The 21,379-nt window shown below is 34.3% G+C and overlaps 1 protein-coding gene across 6 annotated transcripts in view; it reads right to left on the bottom strand.

The window, feature by feature from the left end:
- LOC136350713 (cytotoxic granule associated RNA binding protein TIA1) overlaps positions 1–21,379 on the bottom strand; it is a 119,430-nt gene that overhangs the window by 83,740 nt on the left and 14,311 nt on the right. For 4 of the 6 annotated variants that reach the window (XM_066302725.1, XM_066302722.1, XM_066302726.1 and 1 more), the window contains exon 2: positions 1,704–1,746. The exons of the other annotated variants lie outside the window; for them this stretch is intronic. In XM_066302725.1, coding sequence (XP_066158822.1) covers positions 1,704–1,746 — 43 coding nt within the window. The remainder of the gene's footprint in view (positions 1–1,703; positions 1,747–21,379) is intronic. 6 annotated transcript variants of the gene reach the window in all.

Below are 21,379 nucleotides of genomic sequence, written 5' to 3'. Positions count from 1 at the left end.
AAAACAATCCAATATTACCAAAATATTTGTATTGTGAAAAATCGATATTTAAATATCCCGTTTAACTAGATTTGTCTTATGTTATTCTTATATAGCCTATGGTTAGTAGAATGGTGTAGAAGTGTGTGAAAAAACGGTTCTGGCTAAAATAGGTGTGTTATTTTAGATGAGGCGAATAGTGCGATACCTATAAGGATTCATCTTACACCCAGACAACCGATTCTATACTCTCGGGAGTAGAGCATTCGCCGAGGAATGACGTCATAATAGCCCATCAAAACAGCGTCAGCATATACAAGGATAACAAAAACACGTCATTTTGACGTCATTCCCGGGGCGCGTTCTATTTCCCAGAATCAGGAATCAGGTCCCAGGTGTGTGCTAAAGCCCGAAAAGTAACCCTTTGCTGCGAAAATTGTGAATTTGTGCTTGCCGAAAGTACAAGAAACTAGAGATGTGCCAAAAAGTTACGGCCGATAAATTGGTAAATAGAGTTATCCCATTATTATTATGCTCCTAAAATCCTGTAAAACTTGTCGAAATGACGCACAGTTCGAATCGAATTCACTTAAGGGGACACTGAAGGCAATCGTTTCGTCAAATTCAGCAACATCCTTATTAAGCATTAAGGTAGTTTTTGCAGTAGAAACGTAATAGACTCCGCAGACAATGGAAAGGAACGATATTATGAACTGTTCGTAAATGAAGTGTTAACGTGAAAGTATAAGAAATAATCATGAAGTCTTAAAACGGGATTCTAACCAGGATAAATTAGCTTGTATCAGAAAATGAACTAATAGACTCAATGGACGTGTACTAGCTCAATGTACAAATCTATTTCTAATAGAAGTATCCAAACGAGGCAGACATGCTAATCAGGACAACTCATCTGCTCTGGTCTGAAAAGAACATGCTGACTGCGGTAGCTGACCTCTACTACTAGATTAGAAGATTAGACGATATTTCATTTCCCACGATTAACAATAACACTCCACACCTTTTAACATAATTGTTTGTTAAAGAACGGTTCGGAACGATAAAGAACGGTTTGGCGCGAGAAAGAACTTTTCGTGCGTATTGAACGTCTCTAGTGTGTCTCCCATGATCGATGATGTACTCGTTCTATCAATTGTGGAACCAGACATGATGTACAGAAGCGAGGACCAATAAATTGGTGCGTTTGCTACAGGTACCACGTACTTTTACAATCGGTACTGAAATGCAAAATATTCGGGTTGGTCGCTTAATATTAAAACTTAATAATATGCGATCAATTTCACTATGATCCACATTGTGAAGATTCGTAGGAAGAGTACGCTCTCATTACGCCAGATGAGATCATTAAATTTACGAGAGCTCTGTTTGAATCAAATGATTCATTAACGATTATTTTTTAATACTCGTGTTTAGAGCCTCTCACAGACACATTTGCAATATTTTACCTGGACGATATTCTCATTCCAACAAGAGGTTAGTCGAACATGATTGACCATCTGGAAGTAGTTCCTACGTTTCTAAGAAAACCAATATTGACTATGAGACAATATTGACTATAAAAATTAATGGTAAAGCAGTGAGATGGTGCAATCTATTGATTAAGGAATTCAATTCAATACGATGATGCTTTGCCAAGAACGCCAATAGAAGATTATAGTGCTGGAATAGAGGATACGCTGATAGATAAGTGTTTATTTAATATTTACCAGAGAAGAAGATATTGCTTTATTCCAATACAGTGGAGACTTCCTGCAAAGAAAACAGATATATTTAAGAGGGATAGGTAATTATGGACTAATCGCGCGATGGCTGAAATTTTAGCGAGGTTATAAAATGATAATAAATATTATACTATATTGAACTATAAATCCGGCGATATCCAGAGTAATCTATACTTTGTTCCTTCTCATATAAAGAAATGTCCAGTGATAATACTCTCGATAAGGCCTCGAAATAAATAAAATGGATGAGAACTACTTCTTCCGAATCACAAAAAGATATATGTTTTAAGAGGCATGTGAAAATATACATAGAGCTCATATTAGCCAAGCGACAACAATCGAACATCCCATCTAACTAGGCAGAAGACTTCCACATTCATATGAATCATTTAGGACATTTTCCAGGTTCGAGAACAGAGAACAAATACCTTTTGATAACATGAAGAAAAATTGAAACATGAACAAAATACCTTCTACTAATATATCACTTAACGAAGTGTGTACGGCTAATATCTATTAAAATTACACAAGTTGGACTAGTGCTAAGAAAATTAAAGACTTCTTCAGGAAATATCGTTCACCGGAGCAATTTTGTTTTCTGAAGTGTTCCATAGATATTTATTGGAAATATGGTAGCTTTGTGCACTTATTAGGACATGATTTCCAAACGTTTACATTAAAATGAGGTGGCTTCCACACACTTACTTTTTCAAGGTGAATCAAAATAACTGATGTTTTGTTCGGCTGGTACGTATAAATACGGAAAATTCCTGCAAGAAATTATTTTATCAAAATATAAATGTATCGGTATCGTCGTGTGGACTCAATCTGGAAAATATTTTATATTAACTATTCTGGCTCAATTGGGAAAGTATTAAGAGCTCCCTAGTCACCTAATCCAATCAAAGCGAGGCAATAAAATCCCAAAATGATAAGCGATTAAATCAAAAGAAGAACTAGCATTGTCAACGATAGGGAGTTGAGTTGGTCGGAAGTTATTGCTTTACTGGATTAATGAGGTTATTAGTGTTTCCGACAAAGCCCTGCTTCCGAACAACCTTCACTTAATAAGAGGTCCCATGTTTCTACGTGTTATCAGACTTTGGGGATAATTTTACCTAATTATTATTTAGTTTAGGGTTAAGACTGTCAAGCGATTGACTAATTTTCGAAGGAACCGTATTGTGTGACGAGTTTCCTTTACGCATTGCGGATTCGGTTTTGATTGACGTGAGGAGGCACTAATAAAGGGAAAATTACTATTAATTGGTTTCCTGAAACTTGTTCTATGAAGTCTTACATTTTGTTAATTACGACTAATGATACGCTAATGTTACGTACAATAGTACCTGGAAACGCTAGAGCCCGCGAGTAAGGTATATAGCAACTTCGTTCAGTAATGTGGAATGGGTAACTTTAAAAGCTCTTTTTCATACCTGAAGCGAAGCAATATCTCATAAAGATATCATATCCACTGCATTGTTTCTAAAGTGAATTAAAAGGGGGCAAAAACCGGGCGGTCAATTATGCACATCGCTTTGCATAAACCATGCGGTCCGAACATAGAGGGTCCTAAATTTTTAACAAGGCGGACTGCTTAAAAATGTGCTGATTTTATTGAAAATATTTAATGACGAGGTGACGGAATGAATAAGTAAAAGGGGAAAAGTTACAATCAGGAAAATATTGTCTGCACCCTCGGCGTCTAAATTGAGGAAGAGGGAGGCATAAAAATGGAGAATCGGAGTTGGCGGGTAAATAAACGATTTGAATCCGTATGTTTTGATAAATGAAGAGGGTGATAATAATAAAAATCCTTATATTTTTACAGTTAAATATTAATTTGGAGACCAAGAAACTTTCTGAGATATTGCATCACACATTGTCAACTTTCCATTAGGCAGGTCAATATCAATTTTTCCAACGGTCAGATATTCGGAACGGCCATCTCATAAATCTTCACGCCGAGTTACCCCATGTTTTTCTTTAAGGATTTCGCCACAATCACTCCACAGGTCTGAAAGTTCCTGATAGGAAAAGAAACGGGGGTTTTATAACTGTTTCTGGTTTTTGGCGTCGGTTGTCTGACCCTCTTAAAGCCCATATTATACGTCTCCTTTTTTGGGCGCAAATGTGTTGGGCGGTAAATTATATTCATGTCTAACTGAATGTGATTGGGTTTCCCAAATCCGGAATATAATCTCCAAAGAATAGCTGGCTATTTATTAGCATAATTCGATGTCTTAGAGAATCGATTCTAACGTCAAATGTTATTTTGCAACGAAAATATATAAGAGCATTTCACACTTTTTTCAGACAGCTTTGAGATACGTTAAATATTGAAGCACTGCATTCCATACTTAATTAAGTTTATTGATATGAATGCAAGGCATTAATAAAATTTAGATGCCTAAAGGCACACTGAATCAATATTATATTTTAATTGAATTGCGAATTGAGCACACACCGGTAAAAATTTATTAGAGTGTTTGTTTCAGAATGATTTGAATTAGACCGGTAATTTAAAGTAAATATTATGGCACGGAATGTAATTTACTTTGTTGTGTTTTAAAACCAACATAATAAATATTCGAGCTGTAGTTTGTGTTCTTCCAAAATGTGACTTTTTTTTACACAAGAACAAAACAATGCAGTTTTTGTTTGATGGTTTTTTTTTAGGCAATAATAGAATTTTCATGCTGGAGGATTTTTTTGAAGTATTATAGTTTCACAAGAGGGCTATTTTTAAAGCTCGAAATGCGTCATTTAGCAGATTCTACTTTTGTTGCCAATGGAATTCATCGTGAAGGCAAAATGGCAAAAATCAAAACTCTTTATCCGCAACTCGACATCAAAGCTTAAAATATTCACTGTTCCAGGATTTTTAAAGCAAATGCAACTCGAATATTAAAATCTATAAATCGGGGAGATCACCATCCAGAAGATTCCATTGTAAACATTTCGAAGATTTGCATGTTTAATGACTGCGTTCTGATTGGTTGAGTTTATACGGAGAATGTAGCAAAATTCGAATTCGTTAGATTAACAAAAAATAGTTCCTTATTATGATAGTAAACTAAAGAATCAGTTTAATTAATGTGAAGTGTAAATTTTATACATTCTTCATAAAATGATGCCAAACAAGTTAGCATCAACATCCCTTTTCTAGCTTTTACCCTTTAACAAGCCATTATCACATTATCCAGGATCTATTTTGAGCGTTTAATATTAAACAAGTCTACCCTTTAAAATACCTCGAAAACAACAACATGCTTCATATTAATCCAATAATAACAAGCTGTGTTTGCATAAGATTAATTAGCTTAATGAGGTATATCCTCACATTTTCATTTTCGTATTTTCGGGTCCTTACGCTTTCATTTTCCCATTTTTTAATTAAACAAAAATACAAATTCATGTTTTTTCGTATAGCTTGTTCTATAAGTTAATGTTTGTTAATGTTCTAGTAAACTGCAATAAGTTATTATTTCGGTGTTCAAATTAGGATCATGCCCATGATCTACGATTTCACCCATAAAGTACGCAATAGTCAACAGTCAGTTATTTATATACATGTCAATGTGCGATGCATCCGAAAACATCTAGGAAGTAGCAAAAAATTCCCCCTTATCCCAACTTACAAACTTCTAGTTTTGATGCCAGGTTTCACCAGCACATTGTTTACGCATAATTTGTATAGGATAAAGAACTAAATATACCGATGAAGGACAGGAGTTTTTTTATATTTTACTTTATTGAAGATTGTAAGTATATTTGAATCTCCAGCTTTTGAAAAATAACACAGAAGCGATACATGCTGAAAAGAAAATTATGAAAACCCATAAAACATTGCTGTCCCAAAAGAAATAATGTTGACGATGTTTCGTTAGGATTTAATACAATTACGTTCTCCCTATCTAACCACTTTGTAACACGGGCGTCGGTTCTCTGCCATCTGTTCCATGCCGTGAATGGCGGTCAGATTCTCTCGCTTTTCGCACTCAATGCGGACTTTTTCATTATTAATTTAATAGGATTCCTGACCGGGCCCGGCACTGTAAATTTCTAAATCACGCCACTCATAAATAAATTAATACCTAAAATCCTCGGTTATAACCTGGAAAATCTTCTAGAGTGGGATTGTTTTGGATTCCACCAAAAGATCGTTAAGTGCAGGTCATAGTTTCTGAAAGACTACAAGTGGTAACCAGAATAAAATAATTATATCTTCAGAGAGGCTATATATAGGTTAACGAGAGAATTTCGCCTAGCAAGTGCTTTCGACTATTCATACTTCGAGCTATATAGCCCGGTAGCTTGAATGCATTTCATTCTTGATACAAAAACAACAAAAACCGCGAATAAAAACGTTAATGTCTAGAGAATTACGGGAAAAAATCTTTTCATCTCAAAGATTACACGATAAAACTGGAGCTTTTATAATATTTCATGTATTGTTTCTGTAACAATGAAATGTTTTATATAGCTTCGAAGATATTTTCGGGCCATGAAATATTTAACCAACAAGCTCTTTAACCCGCGCTGTAAGAATGCGTATGAAGATTAATAGATGTCAGGATTGACTGAGACTGAATTGAGAAAAATTGTGGTTCGAATATTGTCTGCTCTCATTCAATGCATCAACTTTTCTTGATTGATTAAACCAATAATTTAGTTTTTCCTTTAAAACACTAAATTCTTTCAGAGATAAATCACCAATTACACTTTTATTCAAGGCGAGTCATTACATATATATTAAACAAAGACTTTTCAATAATGAGCGAGACTAGTTCTTCGGCCGACACCCCCTCCGGATCTGGCTTTTAGCAATTTTCTCTCTTATGGCTTAGATCCAACGCACGAACTTGTGTTACGGATTTAAAAACTACAGTCCTCATGAGATATTATGAACTTTCAGCTCACGGACAAGTTTTTTATGCTAAATTATAATGTTAAATCTCCATATGCAGACCACGATGCCTTGGCATGGTTTATTTTTTAATTAAAAATTCGAATCTTAACACCGCCTTTGTTTAGTGGCATTTCCATCTGATATTCTGTAGTGTGTAGTTCGTCGTATGTTGGACCAGAGGGTCCGTCAATATTTTATGATTAACCCACTAATTCGGTTCAAAAAGTCTTCGAAAATCTTTATTTTATTTAAAAAATGGTATTATTTAATACGGCATTCATATTTATGGGTACATCGTGGTTCGACATAGGATTTTATTGATATTTTCTAAATGACACACCCAATTAGAGGTAGAGTAAAATTGTCAGTAATGAGATATCTGCAACTACAACGGTCACATCATCAAAAAGCCCCCCGGGAGATGTTTATTTCTGGCGGGGTTATTCATATAATACAGAGCACATCTCACAACACTAGTGATATGAAGGAGTGTATGTTTCTACGCATCTACATTTATAGTATACAAAGAACAAAGCAAACGTAGTGGGGGTCAGTTACCCTACTGTATGTTTACTGGTATGGTCAGACCGTCCTCTGCAATATTGTCGCTCTGCTTTATTAATTTTTTTGAATATATAATATCGTATTTTCAACGTTTTATGACCGGCGAGGTTAATATTTGCACAACAAGGAGCCGATTTGAGCATTTAATTCAGTTTTGGTTTCTGTTTAAATTTCCATCGATAAATTTTTATTGATTTTTTATATGTCTAGAATTTTATTTTGTTTCATGTTTAAAGATTTCTTTTAAAGATTTTATTTCATTTTAAAAAGAAACATTTTTTAAATAATTTCGACAGCGATCTTAAAATAACAATCTAGCAATCTGGCTGTTTAAAAGCAAGCCGGCAACATTGCAGAACTTTCCCTGGCTATAGTGGTGTATGTGCGAAAACGTAGACTCCCTCACATCACTAGTGAGATGTATAGATCTGGTCATTTGATGACATAGCAGACTTCCAATTGGGATTGAATGATTTCATTGGTTTAAGAAAAGAAAGAGACCAATTTAAAATTGAGAAAAATAGAGGTAGTGGAGCTTTGTTTGCAATGAGAAAGGTCTTAAAAGACATCAAATACAACTCCACGGATTACGGCGGCATGTCGTAATGAGTTATGTATCGAGGTTGTAGAGAGATAGGAGTCTCTATTATTTAGTAGTAGTAGTTAGGACATTTTGCCCAAACAGTTCAATAGAGGAGTATAAGCTGTATTGTAAAGTTATGGAGAATGTTGCTCATTATATTTCCCACAGTATAATGCACTCTACGTTGTTTTAGGTGGTTATAATTTACCAAGTTTGCATTTTTTGTTTTTTGATCATCATTATAATTCTGGAGACTTTTTGTCAAACACAGTGAATGGACGTTGTTTGGATGCTTCCATCTCATACTGCAATCAGATTAATGGTGTCCACAATGCAAATATGGTGCCGCTGGACCTAATTTTTAGTGATTGATGAGATAGAATAGTCAAATGTACCTGTGATTTACTACAGGACTGTGATACGTATGAGTCTGCATTAAATTTTCATCACTCTTTAACTGGTTAACAAAGTGAACTTAAAAAATTATAAGCTAGATATATTTCGTGAAGAATAGGTATTAGGTTAAGATAAGAAAATATGCACTATATAGCTAAAAATGGGTACCTCCTAGAGATAACTTGGCAAATAATCGAATGTTCGCAAATTAGGAAGCCCTGAAAGTCAACGAAAACAATACGTGTAACGTAACAGCAATAATCTTATTACGCCTGTAACGCAATCATTTAAGTGCAAGTCAACACCCAATCGTTGCTGGCGCTTTTTCCTTCAGTTTAATCGGTTATCATCTAAAATTTATAGCTTTGTTCGGAAAATTCTATTACGCTCGCGCCAATAAATTTTAACCTTACGAAGATTTTATGATTACAATTCTTATCGATTTAAAAACTCAAACATTTAGTTGTGCTGGCACATGGGGATATTTTATTAAAAGCAAACACATTCGATGATTTAAGAGATAATATAAATATTCTTTATTTTATTTACCGCTTTATTGGAAAATCGATAAAAGTTTAATTAATTTTTTTTACGGTTTTTGAGAGCATGTTTTTATTGTGAGGACGATGCATACACAGTGTGTAAACATTTTCGCATGCTTTACTCCTACTGTCCAAACAAGCATGTTCCATTCAGCATTTTTTAATAAAAGTATTATGCATCGGTAGTCAGCAATATCGCCCCGTCGTATTCTCATCGAATTGCTCCCGATTTTTATTGGAGATTATTGCCACGTCTGTTTTAAGTCTGGAAACACGTACATCGAATTTTAATTAGCGTTTCGTTTATTGGCTTATCGTATATTTGGTATTCGCATACGTGCACTGATTAAAAACACCAAAAATTTCTGTTTGCCTATTAACAATTAAACAAATACATATACCACAGAATAATATATAAAAACTGGGATTAATAACCTAATAAATAAAATGTGTTGGCAGAATATGCGACTATTACTTTAAAGCAATCTCAATTGAAATATTGCCAACATATTGAGTAAATACCTATTGGCAGATGTTTTTAAATAGAATTTGGCAACAATCCAACCATCAGGATATATTTTATTGCAACAATGGACTCACACGTTCAATTGTGTTTTTTCGGGGCATCATAAAGGTCCAAAATATATTTTCCCTGCTCATAATCCAACTGTAAAATGTCTGTTAAAAACATACGCTTTTATATCCAAAGTTAAATCGATGAAATATTTTTAATTATGAGGAAACGTACCAAGTAATCATTAACAAAGTAGCTCATTCGCTCAACACACCAAAAAAATATGTTTAATGCTGAATAATGTCGCATACGAATTGAATATATTTCAGGCAACGAAATCATTTTCTTTTATTAAAAAGATCCACAAAGGGAGATAAAAACGTCAGCGTCATTTGCCAGAGTGAATGGAGAGAGCGATGTGCCTGTAATATTAATATATTCGCTCAAACTAGACTCAGTTTTTGGATTATTTCAAATGTTGTTTTTTATTATAAACTTGTAAATTCAATTTAAAAAATCTGTTATTGATTGGAATTCGACAAGGAATGATGAAATCTTGCTTCACATTAAATACGTCTTCTCTCGATAAAGATATTTATTATTATCTGTCCAATAATTCAGTTATTCCATTCAAGGTAAAGCGAAGTCGACAAGGTTTAAGCATCGAAAACGAGTGACGCAAATACAAAATAGCTGAATATAAAGGATGCGTTTTTAGTCTTGAGCATTGTGATAACGAAAAAAGGTTTATTTTACAGCAAAGCTTATTTCATCTCTTAGAACCCAATAACAATACAATAGTTCTCTGTTTGATGTTATTCTTGAGATCATATTAGCGGTCCTTTTTCACGAAAATCACTGAAAGAACCTGATCTCCTACGTAGTTAAACATTCAAAGCATTTCAAAAAGTAAAGTTTTCAACCCCTTTTTTTTGTTTAAACCTTCGAGACAAGCAATCAGATCTAAATACGTAAAAAGGGTTTCAGATAGCACTTTGAGTACAAAAGAATATTTTGAGCCATCATCCACAAACATTTTTTTTTACTAACAACAAAGTTAAATTAGTATAAAAATTAAGTAACGCAACTCCCAATACTCGTTAAACCGTTATTTGATATATCGAGTCGTGTTTCCAGCTGAAATTTATGTACCGGAAGAATTTACAGGCATTGGAACTGTGAGTTTGTAATTTTCCGACTATACGCCTTTACCTATCAAATTATTGCAAAAGTAATATAAATGTGACATTTAGTTCGTTTAATCAATAGTAAGATTAACCATCCTAGTTTCGGTGTAGGGTCCACTAAATTAGTAGGTAACGGAAGATCCTCCCATAATTGATTATCAATCAATTGGATTGGACACTGTAATAACTGGCCCCAAATAATAGAGGTGTGCCTGTTTAGGTGCATGCTATTGACGAATGTTTAATTAAATTTGAATAATTACTGCCGGTATTTATTTTGCGCATAGGGGAGTTTACGTTATCCATGGGAATGATGACCGCGGCATTTATCAATTTGGCACCCGTATATGACTGTCTCTTTGTTGCCAGTTCGAAAATGAATAAATAGATTTTTTGGCAGTAGGTTTGACCATACAAGGAAATTTTATATTGAGCTAAACGTATTTTTTAAACAGTTTTTAAGGGCCTGATCTGCTAACTCTTATGCATATTACTTATTAATGCTTCATCTCAATTCAATTTCCAACAAAAAAGAGATTGAAAAATATTTCATATACATCGACTGCGGCCGAGCTGTCGAATTATGGCTTAAATTTGTAACGCTTCACGTTTCCATTTAGTTCTGTAATCACATCAAAAGCATGCTCAAGCATTATCATAGTTACAGGTGTTTCCATTCTCTTCCATTTAAATATATGGAAACCTGCTTGAGTACTAATACATGCATATGTGCCCATTGTTTACTTTTCTTATCCAAAGTCCCCTTTCGGCATCTTTCCATGATTATCCTGTTTAGTTCAAAAATCATAACCTGGCTTGTACTCGGACGGGATAAGAGATATTTCGGTAAAAGCACTTACAATTAAAAGTTTATAGGTCCTAAATTGCATGCAATTGCCAGTAGTCCGTACAAGAACCACCAGATGTTGAGGAAATTAAAATAAATGTTTTTGTGGTAGTGGTACACCATAAGCCAGATCCTGCGTAATCTTGCTGACAAGCTTAGAAGGACTGTTAACTAACATGGCAATTCAAGGAAACAACTAAAATACAACAATATATTTCCAGGTATATAATAGGCTGAGCCAAACATTAGAACGGTTTTAATAGTTTATCTCAAATGTTTACTGCGAAGATTAACGCAGAGTATTTTAATGTTCCGCCTTTAGGAGTTTGTCAACACGTGTGCATATGTGTACTTTATTGAAGTAGCTAACATGTACTTTACCTTAGGTCTATAGCTTTTGATATTGAACATTGTTAATACAAACAACACGTAGAAGGTTATCTAGTTTCGCGGTCATTGCGACAAAAGCTAATTAATCGTCAATTAGAATCAATTTTCGAAATTATTCCGCGTGATTCCCAAACTAAACTAAGTGCGACTTTCATGGCTCCTCGGAGCCAAATATCAGAAATATAGCCGAAATCTGTATTCCAATAACGAGTGGGATAATTATTTACTGACAATTAATGGTTGATTAATGGGGGCAGCGATTCAAACAGAATTCCAAATCTGGACAAATATTTGCTCCGGAACAATTATTTGTTCTAACGATAAAGTATCTGTAGTTACGCTAGAGCTTATTGCTTAAATGCGACATTAGCATCTGACTAGTGTGTGGAATAGCAATGAAATATATTAAGTACACGTAGAGGCTTGAAATTTAATCTCTAGAAGCTCGGCAACAATGGCTACCTGTTAATTAACCTGAGTAACGACAAAAAGCGAGGGGACGATTTGAAAATACGTGGTGGGATCCTGAATAACCACCAACTACTGAGTTTTCCCTTCTGTTATCCCTCTGTCCCAATGCGTCGCCTATCTATGTTTACTCAGCTTGGACCGCAAATTTCAGCCATGGTTTGCATAACGATGCCGACATGTAAAAACATGAATTCGCCTAAGGATTGTGTTATTTCTTATTGAAGAAAATGAAATTAGCAAACTGAATTCAAACGTTTTTACGTATCCTTAGATATCATTTCTAAGGACCTCACACGAATTAAAATTGTATCCTTCGAGCAGAAAATGGTTTGTAAGACAAAGGCTTTGACTGTACCCCTCGTAGTCAATATTTCCAGCCAATAATAAGTTCATTTGCATTTTTGGCGATTGAACAAAGTCGGATAGAGCCCTCGGAGCTTTGCTGCCGACATACGTACCCTCTTTTAACCGCCATTTTAATTTTATATATTGCCGGCTCAAAGCGCTAAAGCGCAGTTGACAATAATTATAACTTTCAGAATTAGGGATAAAAGGGGATATTAAAAACAGACAGTTGTGGCTTAACGGGATATTTTGGTTTTAATTTTCTTTCTGCTTTCGTCGTATTGGAATATTTGTTCAGTGGTCCTAAATGACCTAAATATTGTTTGAACTTCATATTTGTCCATGGAGGCCCACAGAACACAAAGCTATTTATAGTTACCTCAAATTTGTTCGAATATTACTTTCTCTTTGTTTAAAAATCTACAGTGTGGCCCTGCCAAAGAGAATAAACAGTATCTGAACAACGAGGTATGACCTGAAGACATTTTTCAAATCAGAGGCTGCTCAGTATCCTATTACCTAGTAGCGTGACTGAGGGCTGTTTGGCAAACATTTACTTTCATATCAGCATAAAATCAGATACTTATCCAATAAATTCAGCCACAAAAAAATTATAATTAAGCCATTTCCTCCATGTGATAGTGCTACGAGTCCTCAAACAAATTAATATGAACCTAATATGTCGTCACATGCCGCATCCACAAAGTGCAGTTTAGCCCGCCTATTTGCATTGCCAAGTCATGCTCAGAATTAAAGCTGCAGGATTTGCATTCCAGTAAACATATTGTTTATTAACCAACCATTTGCATATCTTTGCGATACAGATAACTAAAATAGGCGTCTTGCAGTCAGATTATGCCGTCCAATTTTGATATGTTAATAGGACCGCACTAAATTGATCTGACTTGATTTCATTTGAGGTAGATATTAGCAGGCAAATATTGTATATTATGTAAATTGCAGATCGTTTGGAAATAACTTGGATTCAAAATTTTACTTCGGACCGCAAAAAGTTCGCCTAACCAAACATAAGAATGTCTTTAAAAATAATTTTATAATACAACCGACATTAACAAGCAGCTCGGTGCCTTTGTTTCCCTTTTCTAACGATTATTACCGCTGGTATTTGGCGAATAGAACATGCAATGTCAGTATTCACTTAAGCTCTGTAATAAAAGGAAAACAAGAGCGCTATGAATATTTTCCTTTTTGGAGGGAGTATCGCGTTGTTATTTCATTTTCAGTCACAATGGAATTATTATACTTCGTTTTCTCTCAGAAATTTAAAAATATGTCTTCAAGACGTCCTTTCATCTAAATTTAGGTCTTGTTTCGTATTTCCGTTCAGGAGAGCGTTCCTACCAAAAAACAGTAATATCTACAAACTCTATGGGGCTCCCTTGCATAGTTTAATTGTAAAACTTAATAGAACGTTGCTTCAGCTTTTAAGTCTAATGAATAAAATTAAACTAAGAGAGATACTTTCACCAGTTGTTTAAAATTAGCTGGTCGAAATAGCTCTTTTGCATAACAATACCCGTTAAGTGCCTGTAATTTAAGTTAGTAAACATTACTGCGCTACCTGCGAACGCAGCTCTTCTATCGTCTCTCTCATAATATATGAACTTCAAATAAAACAAAGAATGCTAGTAATTCACGTTATAAATTAAATCCCAGTTAAACCCTGATTTATTACTCGCCAAATTTAATATTTTATTTAACTAATATAAACATATTCCAACAAAACGGAAATTGTAATATATTACAGACATTATTAGCATTTCCTGGCCGATGGTAATAAGGTATATTTATTGTAAAATGTTAGTCCCAATTTTAATACAAAACATTTTTGTAAATATTAAAATTTATTTATCCTAACCTATTATTCAGATTAATATTTACGAATATCACAATTCAAATATCGTAAATTTGAAAACGTGCGCTTCCTATGTGGTTTTAAGGGTATAATGGAATTTTGTTCTGTGTTATTTCGCTCTAGAATAAAGAAAAATAATAAATAATTGAAACTGAAAATTGGAACTAATCTAATAACAATTTTCACTTTTTGTTTCAGAATTTATTATTAAGTAACGCAGTGTGCAATTGTTTCTCACAATGACTTATTTGATAAGACACCCACACTTACTGACCATTATGATATGATCGTGGACCAACATCTGACTTCGTAGAAATGATTTTTTTAGCGGTAGTTAGAAATCATAACATTTATCTTACTGCACAATAAAAAGAAAGATATTAAGCATTAATAGGTTGATAGAAAAAAAGGATAAAAGACCTTGTTCCTTTGCGTACTCTAGCAAACCATATGTTGAATAATGTTGACCGCACAAAGGAAATGTAATATTGAACGTTATCATCAATTGAATATTACGCTTGAATTTCACGAATTTTTGTTGACCTAATTGTATTGTGTTACTTATCGAGAGCACTATATATGTCGATATTGCACAGCAATATAATGCGTAGGATCAGCAATAGCACGCACCAGCAGGAACGTAATTAACATCTCCGCCAATCAAACGCCAATCAGTCCTAACAGACGGATTTAAATAAGATATCAATCTGCCATATCTGACACAAAACATCTATTATAACATCATTATGTTTGTAGGGTATTAACTCATTTATTAACAGCCCTATTTGTAAATGTATTGTGCCGGGTCTAGCCAGGACTTCCATTAAATTAATAATTAACGAGCCCCAACAGAATGCGAAAGGCCAGAGAATGCTGACCAGCATTCAAGGCGAGAAACAGATGGCACCGAGTGTACGGCACGCTACGACCCAGCTTATATGAGAGAACATAATTTCATTAAGTCCTAACGAAACACTGTCCGCAGTGCTTCCATTGTGGGAACATTAAAACTTTTTCCTTTGTTATTATTTTATATATGAGATAAATCAAGTTCTTCTCAGTGAATCAAGCGGGCACAATTTAGTGTTTACCTTGTTTTTGTATGTCCATTTGGAACGCCGCAGGATTCTGATAAACTCTCCTAAATTATAAAGGCAATTATCAAACTGACAGACAAATCTATGCGATCGCTAATGCATCAGTTAAGAGATTAAATTATTTATTAATGAATGTGAATTAAACTGTAAAAGCAAGATTATTCCAACCAAACGTCCACGGAATAGAACAGATGGCCGAGAATGGACAGGCGGTCACACTACGAAGTGGTTTATACAGAGAGGGAATATAATTTCATTAAAGCCTAACGAACCGATGTCCACAGTGTTTCCATTTCTGAAACATTAAAACTTTCTACTGTTTTTCTTTCTCATAAAAAAGAACTCATCAACCGAAGGTGTCTTCTTAATTGAACCCAGGGCCAAAAATTTTCTGTCGAAAACTCGAAACACAAGTGTCGGAAACATTCAGGTTATAAAGTAGATTCATTAACGCGGAAATACCAAACCATACAACTAAGACCAAGATGGAATTCCCCCTGACAGCTTCGTAATCAGGACGTTTATTTGCTTGTTGTGGTGCTGGAATATTGGTCAGCTTTTCACACCAAGTTGGGACTCATTGATTAATAATTTTCTAACCATTTCGACCTTGCTCCCTATACACATTTCAAAATGTTGCACAGAATTAATTTACGAGCCACCATCCTGAAAAACACTTTGCCCTTATACTGTATAGAATTTCAAGACAGATTACAGCGTTAGTTGATCATATCGATTGAGAAACTCACTTCTTCGATCGCTCTGTATTCAATCAGCAAGTGAGTAGCGCTAGTGCTTTAGCGACTTTTCAGTTTTAATGTTCGCTTTAAAAAACGACAAAATGCAAATTTGCTTTAAGCAATAAAATTATTTCATAATTTATCGTTACAGCATTTTTACATTAAAAAAGTAACAACTTAAGAACGGTTAGTAAACAGTTTATAAGCGTATTTGCTACTAAGTCGCTCGATTGACTAGCTATAGAAATTAATTATTGTCAGCGACGAGATGTAGTAAAATGTCCAGTTTTATTTCCTAGGAGTGGGGTGGCGAGAGCGATGGCTATTCTAAGGTCAAATTAAGGTATAATCTGCTACCACAACTTTTTATTTTAAGGGCTCTATGTGATTTTTATAACTCTGTATCGCTGGACTGGCGGACGAGCTACGCAATACGAGGAATAAAGTAATTTTCAAGCATTGTGAATTTTAGCTAAGGTTAATAGAAATTTGTATAGTAACATAATTACTGCTATGTTTTTTAAGGTTACTAACCTTTCATTTTATGACAATTTAATTAACATTTTCCAAAACGTAGGATCTACTTTCATGTGGAAATTAAACTAATTTTTCATGTTAAATTAATGTAAACGAATAATTAACTTTTCACAAACTTTCTCCAACCTAACATAAATGTAAAGTGTTTCTGATATTTATTAGCGCGAAAACTGGAAGGTTTCAGCATAGAAAAACTGAACATTTTTAAAGATCGTCTAGGGATTCTCCAGGAAAATATTTTCTCCCGTTTCATAAAGCAACATAAAATTGTTTCTTGGGCAGTTCTTAATGCGTCTTAGATATATTTTTCGTTTTTAAACGTTTCGAGTTAAAAGTTGCGGGAGGCAAGATTGTGCTTTGAACTATAACCCACATGAGATATAAAGCGAATCTGACTACATGAAAGTACTTGCTTTGAAGGTGAAGCTGAGTGAACACATTAGCTGCTAACAGACTCCGAAAGGGTTCCCGTTAGTTAAGCTAAGAAACTTTCAAACATGAATATTTCAGGCCCATCTTCCCTAACGTGAATAATAATTTGACTTTACGTTATTTAAGTAAACCAACATACAAGCAAGGTCGAATATTAAAAGTGACTCAATATGCACTCGTCTCGGCTGGCTTTCATTTATTTACATACGTGGCTTGTCTTAATGAGGTTGAAGTCCAATGCCGAAAATTCCAAGTACCCAACTTTGGATCCCGGTGGCCCTTTAGACCTCCGTTTCTGTCATAAAAACCGCAAAATACTCCCCAGTCGCTTTAAACTATGTCACCCATATACACAGAAATAGAGCAGTAAAAAGCCATTCAAAGTTTCGGACAGTATCTGAACATGGATAGAGTCTCAGCTATAACGGCAATGCAGATAAACTTATGTTGCATCATATAAATGTTAAAGATGAAGCAGTATTATTTTGGGTCTGCATGAATCCTTCATTACTAAGCATTCTGGTTGAAGCAGCAATTTCTATCTAGTTTCCAACAATGAACTAAATGCGCAACAGTCTACTGTTGCTATAAAATTTTAACAGTGCGCTATGCAGTGCAATTACAATCTCCATCCTGAAAAAAAACTGCAGCGAATTCTGGTTCATTGTTTGATTGCCTCATATTTCTTCCAAATAACCTCTGCGCCCTGATTGTTTCCGGTTTATATAGCTCATAATTATTTATTGCCCGGAATTAAGCCAACCAGGCTGTAACAGAAATATTGCTGCTGAGCCCGGCTAGATAGAAGCATTCAGATACTCGTCGTGTGTACAAAATTAATGTTAATGACTTGCCCTAGTATAGAACTTGGCTATATAATACAGAATTCATACTTAGAGGTACTCAAGGAATATAGAATACGACAATGTAACACCTCAGAATGTATCGATTAAAATAAGAATGTTGCTCATAGAGTATATAGGATAAACACTCTAGGAAATCATCCTCTCAGTTTATTCTAAGACAACAGGTCAATGTCGTTAAAGAACGGGAAAGTTCACCCAGAAAAAATCACTCTGTAGATTTTCGCAACCATTTAGCATGTAACAAATTTTTGTTACGGAGCCACAAAAAAATTGAATTATATCGGACAAAACTGGGGAAAATCAGTCATCAGAGGTTTATTGAAAAGATCTCTATTATCCGTAAACATTTCAACGTTTTTGCCAAATCTCATCAAAAAATGTATTATCAAGAGCTCAAAAATTAATATAATAGAAAATTAAAAAAAAAACAATCAAAATCGAAATCCAATAAAAATTCTAATTTAATCTTATTTACTTTCTTTAAGCATGAAATTTGTAAAACTTCTTATGGTGTGAAAGGGTCTAATATCTATTTGAATCAGTAATGTGATCGTTTTAAGCTTACTTAATAGGAAGTATAAAAAGACTTAGAAAACATCCTAGTATATCCTAAAATGGTTGGAAAAGTTCAGAAATATCTCAACACATTGTCTATTACAAAGTTCACCTTATAAAACTTGAGACGTAATTCAAACCTTTTAAAATTCAGGTAAGAATCGTTTGGAGCTTCTGAAATAACGACAAAATCGCATATATAGTTGGTAGTTTGGATCTTTGCGTGTGTATCGAATTAAGTAGCACGTACGTGTTTAGGGTGTGTAAAGAGAACGTAATATTCAAATAACAAAGACAGATATATAATATGCACCTCTTCTACAAACTAGACTAACTGGTCAAAATTGATAATGGGGTTTTATACATGTTGAATAAAGATGGTGGTATGAACGTATTTCTTTAAATTGAATACTTGTTACAACTATAGAACGATCAGAGGCGTGACAATATATGATAATGATTTCACTGTATTGCGTATAACTGTAAACGGTTTTCGTTATTTTGATTTTATTTAGTTTATATCATTGATTAATCGTTCTTCATCTCCTCATTTGTATCTGTCCTTGTTATGCCAACTTTTCTTATTTCCATCTAAAAATATAGAATTTTTGAAACGCCACTGGCTCAATTTTGTGTTGACTGGAAATTGATTAGATGCATAGGATTCGTAGATGTGATGCACGTGCAGAAATTCAAACTATAAACTATACATATTATATCTGATCAGCACAAAACGACGATGATATTATTTATTTAAATTTAATTATGTCTTTCATAGGAAGAATTCCAAGAGGCGAAGTATTGAAGAGTAATCTAAAACGACAAATATGAGGAGATTACTCAAAATATGAAATAATATTGAATTAGAAGTAGTAACCTTTTGAACCATGGATGAATGACGATGGATGTACGTGGGTAGCTAATAGAGTACGTTGCAAACGTGTTGTAGATTTTCAAAAATATGAAGTTCTAAAGTCATATTGATTTGCTGATGCAGTAAATTTAATCATTGACAGACACAAACTTCAATTTTCCACCATAAATATAGCCAACACAAATCCATCACCAGTGTAGACAAATCTTAATACATCGAAAAAGTCTTTGCTCAAGAAAAGGAACAGGGCAAATTTAGGAACGTAAGAAGAATAAATCCGTCCAAATAAACGCAAGCTACATCACAGAAAATATATCCAAACCATGCCTTTACATACCATTTGTTTGTTCAGTCCGTGCTTACAGTACGTCATGCTTGAGCACATCATTACGTTAGAGGAAGATTTTCCTAACAACCAAGTTTAGGGTTGGTGCCACAGCGCCATGTTGATTTAAACGATTAAGTCCAATTGATTTAGTTCCCTAAATTACATGGCTGAGGAAAACAACTTTATGAAAATAGTGTGAGCAAAATGCCGGGTAATATATTTGTGCTTGTAGGGTTTAATTAGCAGCTTTGGCATGACATTAAGAATGCCAACTTTAGATTCAACTATTTAAAACTTTATACTCTGATAAATTTTCGAGGTATTTCCTGAAATTATTTGTTTCTTGCAAGCAACTTCTGCTAGCGGGATAAACCTTTTCTCTGTTCGCAAACTATTTAAGCTGTTATCTCCCAAGACAGAAGGTGCTTTTACTTTTCGCCTAAAGGGTTGTCTCCAAAAGTACAGCTATCAGTATCGCTACACACCAGAAATAAGCGCAACATTACCTTATTCGTAAATAGATTCTCTATTGGCTCATTTAAGCATCCAAAAAGAATCATTATAAAATGTGGTTTGTGCATTTTGATAAAAAAAAATATTAAATAGAGTGTTTGGTCAAGTTTTTGTCACAGTTAACTGCATGAATGAGGATTTTAATTAATTTTTCCTCGATGATATGTGAACCAGTGACTGAAATTTCACTACTTTGAAGCTAACTAAAACACAACGCACTACAAAATTTCCATCAGCAAATGAAAACTTGCCATCAATAAAAATGAGATGAAATTAATTTATGACGTGATACCGAGTTAGATGCCATATTATAACAATTGATTGTTTCAATTAATAATTTAACAATATAACTCCATTCTTAATTAATATTTTCGAGGCAGAAATATTACATAATTTAATTTACGAATGATTTCAATTAAAATACGTTTCCGCTTCCTAACTAATTCGTTTCGACGTCGCTAGACGTAGATTTCAATTTGAAGAATAAGTAGCCTAAACGAATTCTGAAACGCAATTAGCTAGTTCATTATGTAATGAATTTCCAGGCCGTTTATGCTACCGGAAATGCAAGAAATTTTTCTTCCCTCTAAATACGGTGGAATTCATAATTCCGTTCTCTGCAACGCCCGAGGTAAGCAAAGGGTAAAAGCGAATTTGGGAAAATTTGCATTTGCGCCTAGTTTCATTCAAAACATAATACCATTAAGCACCCAACACAAGGAGGCAGCAAAGTGTTCGAGGTAGTTTACTCTATAAATGAATAAATTACAGCAGGAATTTGATCTCAACACCACAGATCTTCTTACTTATCACCTTGTTCGAGTGCGCCAACAAATATATCGACCGAGTCATGTTTATTTTAGTGCTGCCGGTGTTTGATACAAATGGTAAAATACGACTTTATCGCTTCATATTGTTTGAATATTTATGGTAACTTGAGATGTGAGTAATGCATATTCAAAAGTAAATTTATTTCCTGAAGGGAAGATATATTCTACGCTTGGTGCTTTGAATTAAATATGTTCGGCCTAACACCATTTTGGTTTGCAATACGATAAACTGACTCCGCCTTCAAACCGATGAATCATGCCA

Source organism: Euwallacea fornicatus, chromosome 3 (assembly GCF_040115645.1).
Source record: "Euwallacea fornicatus isolate EFF26 chromosome 3, ASM4011564v1, whole genome shotgun sequence".
NCBI classification, from domain to species: Eukaryota; Metazoa; Arthropoda; class Insecta; order Coleoptera; family Curculionidae; genus Euwallacea; species Euwallacea fornicatus.
The sequence above is the reverse complement of the archived record's forward strand: the minus strand, read 5'-3'. Positions and strand labels throughout refer to the sequence as shown.